Source organism: Musca vetustissima, unplaced genomic scaffold (assembly GCF_032173495.1).
Source record: "Musca vetustissima isolate MV318-11 ecotype Yass unplaced genomic scaffold, APGP_CSIRO_Mvet_v1 utg50500, whole genome shotgun sequence".
Lineage (NCBI taxonomy): Eukaryota > Metazoa > Arthropoda > Insecta > Diptera > Muscidae > Musca > Musca vetustissima.
Window position 1 is genome coordinate 44,388 of NW_026885262.1, and position 18,474 is coordinate 62,861.

Here is an 18,474-nt window from a genome sequence, read left to right on the forward strand (position 1 = left end):
AGCAATCAATGTATCATTTGTATTATTCATTATATTATTATATACTACACCTACTATATATATACCACATACCATATATGTATGACAACATGATCCCATTATCATGTTGCCAAGTTCTCTTTTCAGGTATCTAGCCCCCAAAAACCAATCCAACAAACATCAAACCAACTACAAACATCGTCAACAACTAATCAAATTTATTCTCCATATATCTATTATTACAATACATTTGAATATTAATTATTATATCCTGTTTCCAACATAACAATAGCAAGAGTTTTACATTATTTTTTCCACAAAATTTTAGCTCCTAAATATCAGACTGCCTACGCCTGTGAAGGTAAGAAATTAACAATAGAATGCGACCCAGGCGATGTGATAAATCTCATACGGGCAAACTATGGACGTTTCTCAATAACGATATGCAATGATCACGGCAACATGGAATGGAGTGTCAACTGTATGTTCCCCAAAAGTCTTACGGTGTTAAACTCAAGGTGCGTAGATAAGATTACTTTTAAGGAAATTCCAATAGCTTATCATGCATGTATTTTTCAAGGTGTGCCCACAAGCAAAGTTGTGGTGTATTGGCAACAACTAGCATGTTTGGTGATCCATGTCCCGGTACACACAAATATTTAGAAGCTCACTATCAGTGCATATCAGCATCACAAACATCGACAACAACTAATCGTCCCAGTCCACCGCCATGGGTACTATCGAATGCACCACCAATTTTGCCGAATGGAAGTTCATCGATTATCAATCCAGGTTTAGTACAACCACCTTTACCACCTGCCCAGCCACCGCCAAGAATGCCTCCAATGCCAGGTTTGCCAGTATCTGCCGTGCCGTCATCTCCGGGACCTCCTACAATACATACCACCCTACCGGGTGGTAGACTTAAAGCAAATAGCTCTATAAAACCACCAACTAGACATGATGGTCTGCCACCACCGCCACCTTTACATCATCATCATCACACAAATGGTAATCATCATCAAAATGCTGGAAAAGTCGATCCACAAAAGGAGGTCGTCCAACCCAGAGATCATGTCCACAAAACGACAACACAAGAGACTAAAACCGTACAACAAAAAACTCAAAATAATGCGGTTAGCAATACAACAACACCGCCGAACACCAGAATATTAACTGGCGTCGGTGGTACAGGAAGCGATGATGGTACTCTGCTTACAACAAAGACCACAACGAGACAGCAACAATTACCAAATCCATTACCTTCTGGTACAACAACCGCATCATCCCTAGGCGGCAATATCAACTCCACTCTGGGATCCGGCATTATTAAATCCATAAACAATATAAATTTGAATACTGGTTTAGTGGGAGGTGAAGACGAAACCAATATGTTTTGTGGTCCCATGCATGCTCGGAATCTATTTTGGAACATTACGCGTGTGGGTGATGTCAATGTACAGCCCTGTCCGGGTGGAGCAACTGGTATTGCCAAATGGCGTTGTGTTCTAATGAAACGAATGACCCTAGACGAAGATGAGGACATTGCCTCTTCAACGCCAAACGCCTTGTGCAACGGCACAAATTGTACAAGTTTTCGTTTACGTAATTTCGAACCCACCTGGCACCCTTTAACTCCAGATTTAACCCAATGTCGAAGCCTTTGGCTTAGCAATCTGGAAGTAAGAGTTAGTCAACGTGACTCTTCGCTGATTTCGATTGCCAATGATTTGTCTGAGGTGACTAGCAGTAAAACCCTATATGGCGGCGATATGTTGGTCACCACCAAAATCATTCAAACCATGTCGGAAAAAATGTTCCATGACAAGGAAACATTTCCCGATCAACGTTTGCGTGAGGCAATGATATTGGAATTGTTACAGGGTGTAGTCAAGACTGGATCAAATCTCTTAGATGAATCTCAGTTGTCATCATGGTTGGATTTAAATCAGGAAGATCAAATGAGAGTGGCCACATCGTTGCTAACTGGATTAGAGGAGAATGCATTTCTGTTGGCTGATACCATCATACGGGAGCGTAATGTTGTACAGAAAGTTAAAAATATTTGTAAGTATATATATTATCTGCATGTTAGATTCATAATGTAATGGTTTTGTTTCCATTTTGCATTTCCAGTGCTTTCCGTAAGGGTATTGGAAACAAAGAATATGCAATCCAACGAAGTATTTCCTGATAATGGCCAGTGGCAAATCAGTGACGATCGCATTGAATTGCCAAAGGCAGCCCTGATAGAGAATAGTGATGGCGGTCTTGTTCGTATTGTCTTTGCTGCCTTTGATCGGTTAGAATCAATATTAAAGCCTTCGTATGATCACTTTGACATAAAGTCAGCAAGAAGTTACAGTAAGTAGAAAAGCATACTTTTGCACTACCAGTAAGTGATTAATATAATTTATTTGTATTTTTAGTACGCAGTACAGCCATTTTAACAAATGATACCGCCGATTCTTCAAACTCTTCACCCTCACCGCAGCGTATACGAATTTTGAATAGCAAAGTTATATCAGCTAGTTTGGGAAAAGGACGACACATTCAACTATCCCAGCCAATCAAATTGACATTTAGGCATTTGAAGACGGAAAATGTAACCAATCCAACATGTGTATTTTGGAATTACATAGATCAGTAAGTGACATACAGCCCTTTGAGTGTTGAGTGTGTTCGATATATTTTATCTAATGTGTTTTTGTTTCTTTACAACATTTTATTTTCCACTCCCCTATAGTGCTTGGTCTGCCAATGGCTGTGCCCTCGAATCGACCAATCGTACACACAGCATTTGTATGTGCAATCACTTGACCAACTTTGCCATACTAATGGATGTCATGGATTCCCACACTCATTCACTTTTCACCATGTTCGATGGCAATATGCGTATCTTGATTTACGTCAGCATATCGATCTGTTTGATATTTATTGTGGTAGCTTTACTAACGCTAAAAATATTTAATGGAGTTTTTATTAAGGTAAGATCGTCGTCGTCTCGTCAAAGTGGACACCAACAACAACAACTAAGTCATTCGCGTCGTGGTGGCGGCAGCAGCAGAAGTAGTCGGCAAAATAATATAATTGATCAGACACATGAGTCGATACAGATCACAAATCCAACTCAAGTTGCAACAGCAACAACAACCAATAATATTCAAAATCTGCAACAGCAGTTAAATCTGCAGCATATGCAAAATATTTCACCCTCCAATGTGACGGCGAACAATTTCATACATCACAATTCGATACGAAATTCGAATCGTAACAATTTGAATGCGAATAACTTTAATTTGCAACAACAACAGCAGCAACAAGTTGTGGCTGCTGCAGCAGCTGTTGTTGTGTCCAACAGCAACAACAATCAGCGTAATTTACAAATGAACAATTTAAATTTGAATTTAAATCTTCAGGCTACGCCGCATACCCATCACAATCATGGCCACAATTTAAATCATAATCATGCAGCGACGACGGCCCAACAGCAAATGGTGGAGACATCAATGTCGAATACAGCTGTGGCAGCGGCCGCAATTGCCGCCGCTCTGCAACAACATCATGTCAATACAAATGCTGCTGCCGTCGCCGCAGCTGCTGCTGCTGCTACAACCACTCAGACTAGTAATAATTTAAATGTTAATCGCAATAATCACAATAACAATAATACAAACAATAGCAATCGTATCAATAATCCTGATCCGAATAACATAATAATGCAAGGAAATATGGACGATTTACAATATAAGTGGTGGTGGTGGTGAAAATAATAATATTTATAGAATTTATATTTTGTGTAGTACATTTCTGTTCTATTAATGAATTTTATTTATTATGTTGTGATATATCTTTAAGTAGATCTTTTTTTTTAAATTGTGAAGAAAAAAATGATTTAAATATTTTCATAGGTTTTTTTTAATTGATACATAAAATGTTAACAAGAAGAAGAAGAATTATATTTATTGTATAACACATGATTTAGTTTCAATATACATATATGTATGTAATAAGATCCCCCTACTTTCATCATCAATGTATTCCATCCAGCTGCTGCAAACATAGTAGAATAATTACAAGCGTTTTAAATATTTTTTATTTAAACGTGTTTTTCAATTTTTTATTAGTTTTTATGTCGTACATATTACAATCTCCCCTCCCTCCCTCTTTTTTAATAAGTTACAGTGTAATTTATCTGTTTGTAATGTTTTATTTTGCTAATTTTTTTATTCATTGTTTTTTTTATCGATAATATTAAATAAATGTAATTTATGTTCTTGTAATATTTTAAACGTAAATATGTGTTGTGTGTTGTTTTTAATTTGTAAAGTCTATTTTTTTCTGTTGTTCAAGAACCACCATCACCACCACTACCAAGTATAGAACTATCTCTAAACATAAACTATACTCAAGTGATCCATCTTGCTATTTGCTATTTCCTTGTATTATTTTTTATTTGTTTCGAAATTCTATTCAAAATTGTTGTATTTCAAAAAAGAAAAGAAAACAAATCTTTCTTTTATTTTTGATGTTGGCATAATTTTTTTCTACATTTCCACCCCTTTATTTCTCTCTTGTATCTTTGCAGTCTGCACGTACTTCTATTTATCGCAGTATTTACATATGCTTGCTTTTAGTCGAAATTCTCTTTCTAATTGGTATTGAACAAACGGAAACGAGTAAATTTTGTGGATTTATAACGGTGTTTTTACACTGTGCAATTTTATCGGCCATTGCCTGGTTTTGTTTTGAAGGTAAGTACAAAAAATATATACAAAAAAATTATTATATTTTATTTATTTCAAAAATCCGCATTTATGATCCGATTTGGTTGAAATTTGGCCCCAGGGCGAATACTATTGAAATTGGGGGGAGAATCGCTTCAGATTTAAATATGGCTCTCATATATATATTTTGAAATATTTTTATCTATGGTGCACCAAACTCCCAATATTTGTCCGATTGAGAAAAATTTTGTACAGCTTTCGGAATTTAGTCCAATTTTATGACTGTGAAGTTTTGTTGAAATCGATTCAGATTTAGATATAGCTCCCATATATAGTTTCATACAATTTCATGCAAATGGTGCACCAAACTTTCAGTGTTTGCCCGATTTGAGACATGATTTTGCACAGCGTACTGAATTAAGTCAAGAACTATGTGTGTTAAATTTCATGAATGGTGAGTTTCGGGAAAATCGGTTCTATATGTATTTCGAACGGATGTCTGATTGTATTAATTTTGCTATAAATCGTTTTCCATAAATTTGTCCCGAGGTACGCAGACGACTCTTAATCTGCTCCAATGAAAGTAAATTTTTCATAGGTTGCAGAAAGACATGAGTATGTTCCTTCAAGGGAACATTAACATGCAATTATAAGGATACATATCCACAATACACCCAAAGTGGTGAAGGGCATCATATATTCGGCCCAGTCTGACTTTACTACTTTCCTTACTGGTTTGACTTGTCAAACTGTCGCATTAGATCCCTTGCAGATGGACAGATGTGATTCAAGATCTTGGCTTTGTTTGTGGATTTCCTTGCTTAGTTTTCCGAACTCACTATTCTTGTCTATTACGGCGATCTGATTCCGAAGCTTGATGAATTTTCGTGGCATTTTTATTTTACTTTGAAATAGCTGAGCTCTATAATTGTATCAGACGATGGGACGTTTTTTCTACTTTGCTGGTTTCATTTACTCTTACAGAAACCCAGTCCCCCTTCCTTTACATCGGAAAATGTTTATAAAAAATTTTAGGGTTATCCTTAGTTCGGATAAGTCCGGTCCATTCTGGCAATTTTTTGGTTTGTGTCCACATAATTGGGCTTTCTTGTCGGAATATTGGCAATGTTTTTCTTTTTTCAACATCTTACCTGTCGAAACGGTCCTTGAACTTAGCCAGGAAACCCCCCGCATATGTTGTTGAAAATGGACCTTTAAACAAATTCGATAGAAACTTAATAACAAAGAAATATTCCATTAAAAACATCAACTTTCTTTTTAGCTTTTCAATCGTATACAACTCTTACCACCGATGACATTCTACTTGAAGTTGATCAAAGTTCCAAAGTCAATTGTTATTATTTACTATCGTATGGTCTATCTCTGACAATTGTGGCAATATCATTGGCCATTAATCCAAGCACTTACACTCAAAATGACTATTGTGTTTTGATGGAAACAAATGTGCTGTTCTATGCAACTTTTATTACACCGGTATCGCTATTCTTGATTGTAAGTATTGGAAACAATTATGAAAGAAAAGAAAACAAACTAAAATTTTCGTAAACCTCTTTTTTAAACCGCAAAAAAAAGGGAGCATTGGGTTACACATTCCTATCATGGGTGATAATGTGTCGAAAGGCAAGAACCACATTGAAAAATAAGGAACACACCAGGCTGGCAAATGTTCGGTAAGTTATCACCACTCACACGCACACCAGTCCCCAGTTGGGACTGGGGAATCCCCACCATGTGGAAAGCACAATTACGAATATCCATCCATCTGTTTGTTTATAGATTCGATATACGTTGCTCGTTCATATTTCTATTGCTGTTGTGTGCCGTATGGCTATCCGCCTACTTTTACCTAAGACGTTCGAAAATGGATGATCAAATGGCCCAGTTGTATGGCTATCTTTTTGTTGGCTTCAATACAATGATGGGCATTTATATATTTGTTTTCCATTGCATTCAAAATGAAAAGGTAAGAATCCCTCTTGTTTTTCTTTCATTGCAATTGAATACCAGTTATTAAACAATCAACCTTAATACTACAGATACGTCGCGAATACCGTAAATATGTTCGACAAAATTCTTGGTTGCCAAAGTGCTTGCGTTGCAGCAAGACTTCAATATCGTCTGGTATTGTCGGCGGCAGTGCTTGCGGTGGCATGAATTCGGCTGGCAATGCTGGCACTTTGACCAGTAACACCAATGCCCTGGGAGTTTCGAACACGGGAACTCAAATGAAAAAATCTAAAATGCCCATTGGCGACGCCAATGAAAACGAAGACATTGTGAATATGGCAGCGTCCACGGATGATGCAATATTGGCTACAAGTGATTGTGAAATGAACGACAATGTCTCTCGCAGGCAGGGTTCTTCAGCGAGTGCCGGCGGCAACACTGGCACCTTACAGAGTGGCATAATACAGGGTAACATGGTCTTACAACAACATTCCTCATCGAAATCCAATGAACCCGTGGCTGTTCCACCTAACCACATAGCCTTAGAGCGCAACTCAAATATAATTATGGGAATACCAGGTGCATCGGGGACATTGAGATCTACTGGAGGTGGTGGTATACACACACCCAGTGCTGGACACACCTCACCGACGTCATCTGTTAGCTCGACACATCTAATATTCGGACAAGGACACAAACAACAGCAATTAGCTGCCGGCAACATGAATGGTCCACCAACACAAGAGGCCTTTTACCATCAACCCGACTACTATGCATGGCAACAAAAGAATCATAAGGCTGGTCAAGCTAGAGATTATCATGGTGCGGCGGGAGTATCTCCCCAGCAACCGCCGCAACAAACTCACGAATTTTTCTACTGGACACAAAAGCATAACCAAGGTCATGGCAAAAAGAAACGTGGCAGTAATACCGGTTCCGATTCACCAAGTGGGTCATTACATTCACGCAATACGGCCACATCCCAACAAATTCTATTCTATCCTTCGTACAAGAAAACCACAATGAAGCAACAACAGCAGGGACATGCCCTGCAACAGCAGCATCCCTACTACGCGGAGGCCATAGATCCAGGAGCGCCACCCTACTACCAAAGGCAACCGCCGCAACATATGCAGCGTAGGCCATTACATTCGCAACACCAGCAGCAGCATCAGCTGTCATCAGACGACGAACAAATGGAGCATGCGGCCCATGCCCATTTGTTGCAACAGATTAATCGCCGTGGTCAAGGCCCTGGTGAGTTTTCCCTGCCCCCAATGGCGGCAATAGGGCCACAACAACGTTACTATAGAAATAAGCATTCCAACTGTGATTTAAACCAACCTGACAATTTCGATATGCATCGTGTCGTCGGCGATGGTAGTGGTGGTGGGGTCGGGATGGTAGACCCCAGTGCCGGTGAAACTTACTATAATCAAGGTTCGATGTGTGGTGATAACGGTCCTGTATACGAAGAAATTCTGAGTAATCGTACCTCCGATGTGCAGCACTACAATGTGGATGATATGTTGCCACAGCACGACTATGAAGACGAACGTGCCATGCAGGCATTGTATCAACGTCAGCAGCAACAAAAAAAGCTAATGAATCGCTACCCAACGCATAGCAGCAATGGTGGTGGTGGTCGGATGGCTACCAGCCATGATTATGTTGATGATTTCGAAGCGCCCATTAGTGGTGAAAGTCCCTATAGTGATCCGGATGACGACGACGATGAGGATGATCGTGACGACGATTGCAGCGATGACCAGCTGCCGCCACAAAGCGATGAACGAATGAGACGATTGATGGCAATGCAAGATGCAGATTTTCAAAGAAGATTTCAGTAAGTATTTACATTTCGGGATCATTTCTTTCGGGATAGACAGTCGAGAATTGTGGGTGCTTAGTAATAGCGGTTGATTTGATTGTTTTTTAGGCGTCAGCTGCGTAAAAATGCCCAGGCGAATGAGGGTGCATCAGCTCCGCCGCCAGGCTACCACGAATACCATGAATCTGTGCAGCCGTATATACAATCCCAGCAAGTCCAACAACAACAACAAACACAACACCAACAGCCCATAACGGTTTTTGGGGTAAGTAGCGGCTCCGGAGGCTCAATACGTAGTTTTAAAAAAACTGCACCCGCCTCCGGCAGCCGCTTAGCTGTCAATGAGCTATTTAATCATGGACCACCACTGCCCCCTGCCAATCAGCATTCTATGCAGAAAAATAAGCATTTACAACAACAGCAACTGCTGCAGCAACAACAGAGTACTGTCCAGTCTCAGCTTCCGCCAAATCATGCACAGCAACAAGTATCTCCACAACAGTCTCTGAGTACACCCGTTGTGGGTCGAAATATATCAGCCATGCTGGATGAGAACAATACGGTGCGGTGTTATTTAGAGCCTTTAGAAAAGTAATTAATATTTCACAACACCACACACTAACACACACCACAACCCCTCTTAATGCATTATATACTATGGAAAGACATTCTAAACGTCGTGTTTAACAAAAATAAAAAAGTGTATTTATTAAACAACAGAAGAGTAGTTAATGAAAACAACCACAACCAAATCAATCCTAAGACCGACCCGGAAACCTAAATCCGCTGACAAAAAAAATAACAATTTTTTTCCCCAAATTCTCTAATGTGTAGTAAGAAGCAAAGCAAAAACCGCGCATTATGTGTAATTAAAAACAAACAAAGAAAAAAACAAGAAACAAGAAGATAAATAATTTATAGGAATGTAAGACCCAAAAGTACATTTAACAACAACACACCCCAAATACCTTTAATAAACTCCCACTTAAAAGAAATTATTGGTAAAAAATTTAAGTCGTCGATGAACAACAACAAACTAGAAGAAACCTGCTAACTAACAAATGCCATTTTGTTGATTGACTTTAGACGATATTTTTTTATATATATATGATGCAAACATTATGTGTGCGTCGTAGATAGTGACGCATTTATTTATGTATTTATTATTATGATTATGATTTTTTATATGTCTCTTAATTATATGCAAATAGAAAAGCTTTTTCCGTGTCATCATTCCTCAACAGATAAGATTGGTGAGAGAGGATATGCAGATATGATGATAGGTTATAAAATGGGATTATTTCATAGATTACTTACTTTAACTGCAATAAGTTACATTAACTTTAAACGTTTTTAGGTTTAACAAATGTAAAGCTTAGACTAAGATTATTTTCTTTCTCATTATTATTAGTGGTTTTGAGTTTGTCAATCTACAATCTCTCCAAATTTCAGTTTCTTCCTGTATAGTCATCAGTCTGGTTAGCTTAATATCAGTTTTTTATTTTTAATTTTGTAAATTATTTCATGAGTTTTTATGGTTGATTAATGAATTTGATTTCTTTATAATTTTCTCATTGTTTTCCTTTTTTATTATATCCTGAGTTATCCAAATATTGTACCTCTTATATTATTAGCCATTTCTTTGTTTATTATTAAAAAAAACCTATATAGTAACGAATGTAAACATTATGTAAATTTATAACTTATATCTAAAAAAATAAATGAAGAAGTTTAATAAATGTGTATAGTATGAAATTAACAATTAAATATTTTTTGTTTTATTAAAAAAATACTCGAATTGAGTGGGGGGTTTTTTTTGGGTCATTATAATATTGTGAAAAATATTTACAATCAAAACTACACCCATCATTTATATTACAACCATTAAAATGTGCATTGCGCCGAGAAGAAATATCTGTCTAACGATGATGTCATCGGACTGTGCGGCCCATTTTGAAGCAAGTCTAAAAAACAAGTAAAGAAGTGTCAGTTTGCGGAGGTTTCCGGAATAAAACACAGGCTTTATAATTGTTTGGAGGACCATTGAAATGGAATCGAACGAAATTAATGTCAATCATTTGTATGAAAGCCAGCAAAATATGTATGGGAGCTATATATATATATACCGAGGTGTATATAGATCTTGTCAGAAAATCCAATACACGTTATTCTTAGGTACCATTTAGCACGTTATGCACTAATTCGTCCAAATCGGACCAGTTTTAGTTATTTGGTACACCATTCAGATGAAATCGGATGAAAATATATATGGAAGCTATATCTAAACCTGAAACGACTTCAATCTAATACGCTATGCAATATTTCATGTAAAGCGAACAGACATAGGCTCCTTCATTTGCATAAAATAGGAAAAATATGTGTCGGAGCTATATCTACATCTGAACCGCTTTAAACAACAAAGTATCGTGCAAATAGGACAGGTGCACATTTAAATCTGAACCGATTTCAAACTTAACAAAAAAAAAAAAAACATTCTAGACTAAAGCCACACCCGCCTCCTCGGTGTACCATTTTCATAAAATCGGACAAAATTATATATATAGCATTTCCACATTAAATGAAACCTTTTACAAATTAAATGAACCCTTTTCCAAATTAAATGAAACCTTTTCCAAATTAAATGAAACCTTTTCCAAATTAAATGAAACCTTTTCCAAATAAAATGAAACCTTTTCCACTTGAAATGAAACCTTTTACAAATAGAATGAAACCTTTTCCAAATGAAATAGAATGAAACTTTTTCCAAATTAAATGAAACCTTTATTCTTATCTAAGGAAATATAATATTTGCACTAATTTTAAACCAATATTTGAAAATTAAATCAAATAATCACCCCTATTCCGTATGTCGTCGTCGTTGTCGACGACGTTTCTCTTTCGACATCACTTCGCATCGACATCGACATCACTTCGACACTGATTTGGTATTCTGTATCACTCATGTGACGATGTCGACTATTTATCGATAATATCAATAAAAACAAAAAACACATCTCTAAAAATGTGGTCAGCTGTTTATTTTGTTGCATATTTTTGGGCAAAAATGTGTTTGTATAGACCCATAGCTACTTTTTAGTATATATGTGCATAGAATTATTTTTCAGTCGATTTATGCATGTCCCTCTATCGATGTATTATTTTAAACAAGTTACAGGCCACCATTATGATCCGAACGGGATGAAATTTGGAAAATTGCATCTAATTGGGATGACATTTTTTTTGGCGCATAGACGATTCCTGTTGACATTGGTAAAAATCAATTCAGATTTATATATAGATCCCATATATTTTTCTTTATTTACACTTTATTTTGCATTACGTATTGAATAGATTCTAGAATGATGTATCCTGTTCTTGTCCGGTCATGTTTTTTTTTAATTTCTTAAAAAAAATGTTCAAACACTTCAGTCGTCAACAAAAATTGTGACGAAGAAATCTTCGACATCGTCGTCGTCACACATTGTTACGGAATACCAAAAATGTTTCAATAGTTATCGATAAATGTCGACAACGACATAGGGAATACCAATTTGCGAAAGACGACACTCTTCGACGTCGTTTTGTGTCGACGACGACATACGGAATAGGGGTGAATATTAACAAATATAGTTGTATGGCTATGTAATTAACATAAATATTCTTTAATTCGGTGTGATTTCATTTAATATCTTTACTAAATAAAACTAAAAAAATAGTAATACAAACTGGGGCTTTTCTTGACATTTTAATAAATAAATATGTAAGAACAAGAATTGAATACCCGGTCCTAAATGCGAAATACATATTTGACTTAATAAATTGTTGATGATAAGGTAACTGTTTATCTTAATGAAGGGGTTCCTGACTTGCAGCTTGTGGGATTTTCAAAACCATATCCATAACGTAGTTAGAACAATCTTGCCGAGTAAGCTTTTGAATACTTCGCTCGATTACATCAACAATGTTATGCCATGTTCTGACGGGCATCCGAACAACGTAGTTCGCTCTCAGAATTACGTACATGAATTAACCCGTTCATACAACACTATTCATAATTCATATCATCAGAGTTTTTTATTTCAAACTTTTTGTTTCTTGTTTTACACCAAATATGTAACATATTTTAGTGAATTACATAGGGATCTAAATAGAAAAAATAATTCTCTTTCTCCTGACTATAGTATGAACCCATATCTATTTACTTTTCATTCATGTTTTCCATTTTTTCTGAAAATGTTGTTGTTTTTAATACATTTTTATATTTTCTCAATTCAAATGTCACATACTGTCACAAATAAAATTTTGGAGAATTTTTTGTTTGAGTTGCCCCACATTTGTTTCTTGTTTTGTACGCTAATTAGAACCAAGGGAAAAGAAATGCATATTGCATTATGTAGAAAACAAAATTTACATCCTGCTGCATATATAAAAACTATACAATTTTTTACTTTTCATTCATGATTTTCAATTTTACTGAAAAAGTTTGAAAATTTCATAAATATTTTCAAACTGTCAAAATTAATTTATTTTCGATAAATACTCTCAATTGTTAGGGATGGGACAAATTTATTGGTTATTCAGAGAGTGATTCGAATTGAACAACGTACAAAAGTCGGTGTTCGCTCAGACAATTTTGTATGGGGAACTAAGTAATTCCTTCATAATTAAGGGTCGAACAACGAATGAGAGAGCGAACAACGCTCGTCTGGACATGGCATTATGTTCCATTGAAACGTCACACAGCTCAGCTCTTGCACATAATTTTATTTTTGAAAATGCATTTTCGATTGGATTTAGCATTGGAGAATAAGGCGGTAAGAATTTAAGGTTGCATCTTTTGGATTCGATCAATTTTTTTATGTCATGTCGCTTGTGTATTCGAGCGTTATTTTCCAACTCTGGATTGATTTTCTCAAAAAAAAAATTTCTATAAATAATTTAAATCTGTCTGCATTGACACTGGAATTAGAAACGATTGTGTGATTGCTGCAATTATAGTGACATTACGACCTCTGACCGTAGGCAACACAATGTGTGCTCTTGTTCCTTGTCTTGAACGGGCTTGGGTTCTTCGTATGTGAAGATTAAATCCACACTCATCAATGAATATAAATTTTTCTCCTTGTTGGGGTATCCATTTTGTAAAGTCTTGAGCATATTTTTGTCTCAAGCCTAATGTTCTGGAGTCATTCTTTCGTTCTATTTCAATAGAGGCCATCTTAAACGTAATTTTTAATTTCCGTAATCCATATTCTATGCAGCTTGTGGAAATATTTATATCATTTTCTCTCAACAGTTTAGTTTAATTCCATGGGTAATTCCAGGTTGACTTTCTATATAGAACTCGATCAGACTTAAAACTTGTGGTGTCAACAACTTAGTTCTATTTCCTCCACGCTTATTTTCCTTCAATGTTCCCAAATTTTGTTTGTATCTTCTTATAAATGTTTTTTCGGAATTTATGTTTATGCAGGTTAAATTTGCTGCCTCGGAAATGGTTCTCCCCTAGAACTAAGTTGTTGACACCACAAGTTTTAAGTCTGATCGAGTTCTATATAGAAATTCAACCTGGAATTACCCTCAAAGCCATAAAAACTAAACTGTTGAGAGAAAATGATATAAATATTTCCACAATCTGCATAGAATATGGATTACGGAAATTAAAAATTACGTTTAAGATGGCCTCTATTGAAATAGAACGAAAGAATGACTCCAGAACATTAGGCTTGAGACAAAAATATGTTCAAGACTTTACAACATGGATACCCCAACAAGGAGAAAAATTTATATTCATTGATGAGTGTGGATTTAATCTTCACATACGAAGAACCCAAGCCCGTTCAAGACAAGGAACAAGAGCACACATTGTGTTGCCTACGGTCAGAGGTCGTAATGTCACTATAATTGCAGCAATAAACAACGAGGGAGTTGTACATCACACAATCGTTTCTAATTCCAGTGTCATTGCAGACAGATTTAAATTATTTATAGAAAATTTTTTTTTTTTGAGAAAATCAATCCAGAGTTGGAAAATAACGCTCGAATACACAAGCGATATGACATAAAAAAGTTGATCAAATCCAAAAGATGCAACCTTCAATTCTAACCGCCAATGCTAAATCAAATCGAAAAAGCATTTTCGAAAATAAAATTATGTGCAAGAGCTGAGCTGTGTGACGTTTCAATGGAACATAACATTGTTGATGTAATCGAGCGAAGTATTCAAAAACTTACTCGGCAAGATTGTTTTAACTTCGTTATGGACATGGTTTTGAAAATCCCACATGCTGCAAGTCGGGAACCCCTTCATTAAGATAAGCAGTTACCTTATCATCAACAATTTATTAAGTCAAATATGTATTTCGCATTTAGGACCGGGTATTCAATTCTTGTTCTTAAATATTTATTTATTAAAATGTCAAGAAATACCCCAGTTTGTATTACTATTTTTTTAGTTTTATGTAGTAAAGATATTAAATGAAATCACACCGAATTAAAGAATATTTATGTTAATTACATAGCCATACAACTATATTTGTTAATATTCTTTGATTTAATTTTCAAATATGGGTTTAAAATTAGTGCAAATATTATATTTCCTTAGATAAGAATAAAGGTTTCATTTAATTTGGAAAAAGTTTCATTCTATTTGTAAAAGGTTTCATTCTATTTGTAAAAGGTTTCATTTCAAGTGGAAAAGGTTTCATTTAATTTGGAAAAGGTTTCATTTAATTTGGAAAAGGTTTCATTTAATTTGGAAAAGGTTTCATTTAATTTGGAAAAGGGTTCATTTAATTTGTAAAAGGTTTCATTTAATGTGGAAATGCTATATATATATATATATATATATATATGGGAGCTATATCTAAATCAGAACCTATGTAGTAGGTTTAATTTTGTCTCAATCGGACAAACATTGGCAGTATGGTGCTACATTTACATAAAATAGGACGAAACTATATATGGGAGCTATATCTAAATCTGAACCGATTTTAACAAAACTTTGCAGACATCAATCTGGACCTAATACAGTACTCTGTGCAAAATTTTGTTTCAACAGGGAGTTTGGTGCACCATTTTCATAAAATCGGATGTGATTATATATTGGAGCTATACCTATATCTGACCCGATTTTCTCGAAACTTGACAAACGCCATTCTAGACTCAATTCGTGCAATTCGAAAGATATATAGGAACTTTAGTGCATCATTCACATAAAATCGGACGAAAATATATATGGGAGCTATACCTATAACTAAACCGATTTTCACGAAACTTAGCACACATCATTCTAGATCTAGTTTAGTACGCCATGCCAAATTTCGTGCAAATTGAAAGAACCGATTTTCTCCAATTTCAATAGAGTTCGTCTTTAGGCCAAATAAGTGACCTCTGCCAAATTTTATCCAAATTGGATCATAAATGCGATCTGTACTTTGCTCACAAAAATACATGGACGGTCGGACGGACAGACGAGCATGCATAAATCGACTTAGAAAGTCTTTGCATATTCTCAAAAGGGACCATGGGTATATCCAGATTCCTTTTGCTTTTTACAAACATATGCATCAGTTGAATTGAAGTTAGAATTATGAACTTAGGACCTGTAACTAAATGACGGTCTTAAACGACGGTGGGGTCTTAGAGCTACCACTCTTGACTACTTTGCCTACATGCCTCTGAAACCCTGGCTTATCGATACTGTCGCAGCAGAGAGGGCAGTTTCTCCAATAGATATGTCGGTACCTTTTGGTATTGGGTGATGACCCTTTCTGACTTGGAATTAAAGACTTCCGGTCTAAGACAGAAGCTGATATATTTCTCAATATGGTGAAGGAGTGTTTCGTTCGGTCTGGTAATGCCCATCGTTAATATTATTCAGTAGTAAGTTTGCACCACCCTCAGTGCAGTCCTGTACGTTAAGCGTGGTCTTGTAATATGTGACTAAGAGTCCGTATCTGAATTTTGCATCAATATGTTTACTGGCATTGAAAACTGGATGGTCCAACCGTTTTGAGTTGAAGATTTTTTTTTGTGTTTTAGGGAATTTTGTTTAAAGTTTTCGAAATTCGGCCAGAGCAAAGCCTCTTTACAATGGCAAGGTCACAGTAACTGAAACTAATACTAGTTGAGGTGCCCGCCCTCTGTTCGAATACATTCGGCACCCTTTAACGCTGATAAGCACAATATGACGTAACACCCCAGTCTTAGAAGTCGTGGACCTTAAACCTGGTTTTCTCACCTGACCGAGTTTTTAGTAACAAAAAAAAACAACAACAACATTTAATAACGAAGAATTAAAATAATTGTTCATTATTACGTATTTTCTAAAACAAACAATGGTTCTTCCTTAATACTATTTACAGCTACATCTTATAGACAGTAGAAAAACAACATCATCATCCATCTTATACCAAATTATTTTGAATATAGTCTTTTAATTCTTCGCGTAATAAAAATGCTTTCGATGATGAACGATTTGCCGATGGTGACGGATATGTTGGAAGATATCCGTTTTCTTCTCTCCATTTTCCAGAAATTTCTTGATCATCGATTTGATGATCAACCAGATCTGTAGTAAAATAATTACTATCCTTTTTTGTCATTAGAAAATTATGTAGGGCCACCGTAGCTAAAATATGTTTTTCTGCAGTTTCAGGATTTAAATTAATTTTTGTGTGCAATACATTCCATCGATTGGCCAGAATTCCAAAGGCATTTTCCAAAAGTCCCTGAACGTTGGATAGCATTGCATTGAAAATCTCTTTGTCTTGTGTTAAATTATTTCCCGGATATGGTCGCATTAAATTCTCTTTCAATGGAAATGTGTGATCGCCAACAAAATAATAGGGGAACATTTTCGTTGATCCGGGTAGGATTTCATTGGCCGGAATATCTAAAGTGTTATCCAATAATTGTTTGCCAAATTCACATTGTGCCAGTATGCCTTCCTCATTTTCATTACTTAATGTACAGACATGTGTGTGTGTAAACACGTAATTGGCATCACAAATTGTCAAAAGTATAATACTTAGGGTTTTCTTGGAATTGGCATTATTCGAACAAGGTATGCGTATATCCTTTGCGCCAATGACACCTAGACAATTCGGCAAACCAGCTGTGTCATAAAACTCATTGGCGATTACTTTAAATTCACGTTTGTTGGGTGGCAACATATAGACCGGGTATAGACCATTCCAAATATCGTCACATGTCTCAGCGATTATTTTACGAACCGTTGAAATTCCCATATTGTAGACGGAGGCTAGAACTTGAACACTGCAATCATTTGCCAAATAACTAAAAATATTCAAATTTAAAATATTAAAAATAAAAATTATTTAAAAAATTACTTAAGTGTTTACCTACGTTACAGTTACTGCCAAACGTGTCTCAGCCCCAATAGGTTTTCGGTTTGAAAATCTATCCAATTTATCTTCTAGCAGTGCAAACAATAAATTGTAATTTTCGACGGTCATTCTTGTGGCCTTGTAGAAATGATCTTTGTTCCTCTCCTTAATATATCGGGCACAGGCCGTATAAAATTTTTCATCGTCACTGGATATTTTTATATCACGACTTTTATTTAATTTCTTTTCGTCAGCCATGATTTTATACTAAAAAAATAATATCCGTTATCCACTTCTTGTGGCTAATCACCTAGGAAGAGATTTCATTGCAGATAACGTATTTTTAAAAGCATTTAATGTATGGATATGGGTAAATTAGTGTTGGCGGGTTATTTGGGATACCATTTGTATTTGGCTGTTGCAAAATAGTCAGGCTGAATCCAAGTTTGTTGTTTTTATAAAAAAAAATACTATTAATTAGTGGGAAATGTATGGTATTGTCCGCCGAGGGGTAAGACAGGGAAGACTATAGTTTCGGATCTCGCCACTGATCCTCAACAGTTCCCTTAGTTTTTTGGGAACAAATGCACTTTACGGACACCTCTCAGATAATTTTGAA

General features: G+C 35.9%; 2 protein-coding genes across 2 annotated transcripts; one reads left to right on the top strand and one right to left on the bottom strand.

Moving 5' to 3' along the window:
* Nucleotides 1-301: 301 nt before the first annotated feature.
* On the top strand, nucleotides 302-9,117 carry LOC133332446 (latrophilin Cirl-like). The gene is given in 13 exon segments (XM_061540846.1): nucleotides 302-497; nucleotides 560-2,046; nucleotides 2,116-2,343; nucleotides 2,409-2,625; nucleotides 2,726-2,966; nucleotides 4,568-4,733; nucleotides 5,989-6,218; nucleotides 6,300-6,397; nucleotides 6,504-6,690; nucleotides 6,764-7,247; nucleotides 7,250-7,302; nucleotides 7,304-8,520; nucleotides 8,614-9,117. Coding segments are annotated over 13 exon segments (5,151 nt in total). The 5' UTR covers nucleotides 302-441; the 3' UTR covers nucleotides 9,101-9,117.
* Nucleotides 9,118-16,913: 7,796 nt separating this feature from the next.
* Nucleotides 16,914-18,113, bottom strand: LOC133332450 (uncharacterized). Its single transcript, XM_061540851.1, has 2 exons — nucleotides 17,875-18,113; nucleotides 16,914-17,805 (listed from the first exon to the last, which is right to left on the bottom strand). Exons 1-2 carry the CDS (start codon nucleotides 18,111-18,113, stop codon nucleotides 16,914-16,916), a joined length of 1,131 nt encoding a protein of 376 aa, XP_061396835.1.
* Between the last annotated feature and the right edge of the window lie 361 nt (nucleotides 18,114-18,474).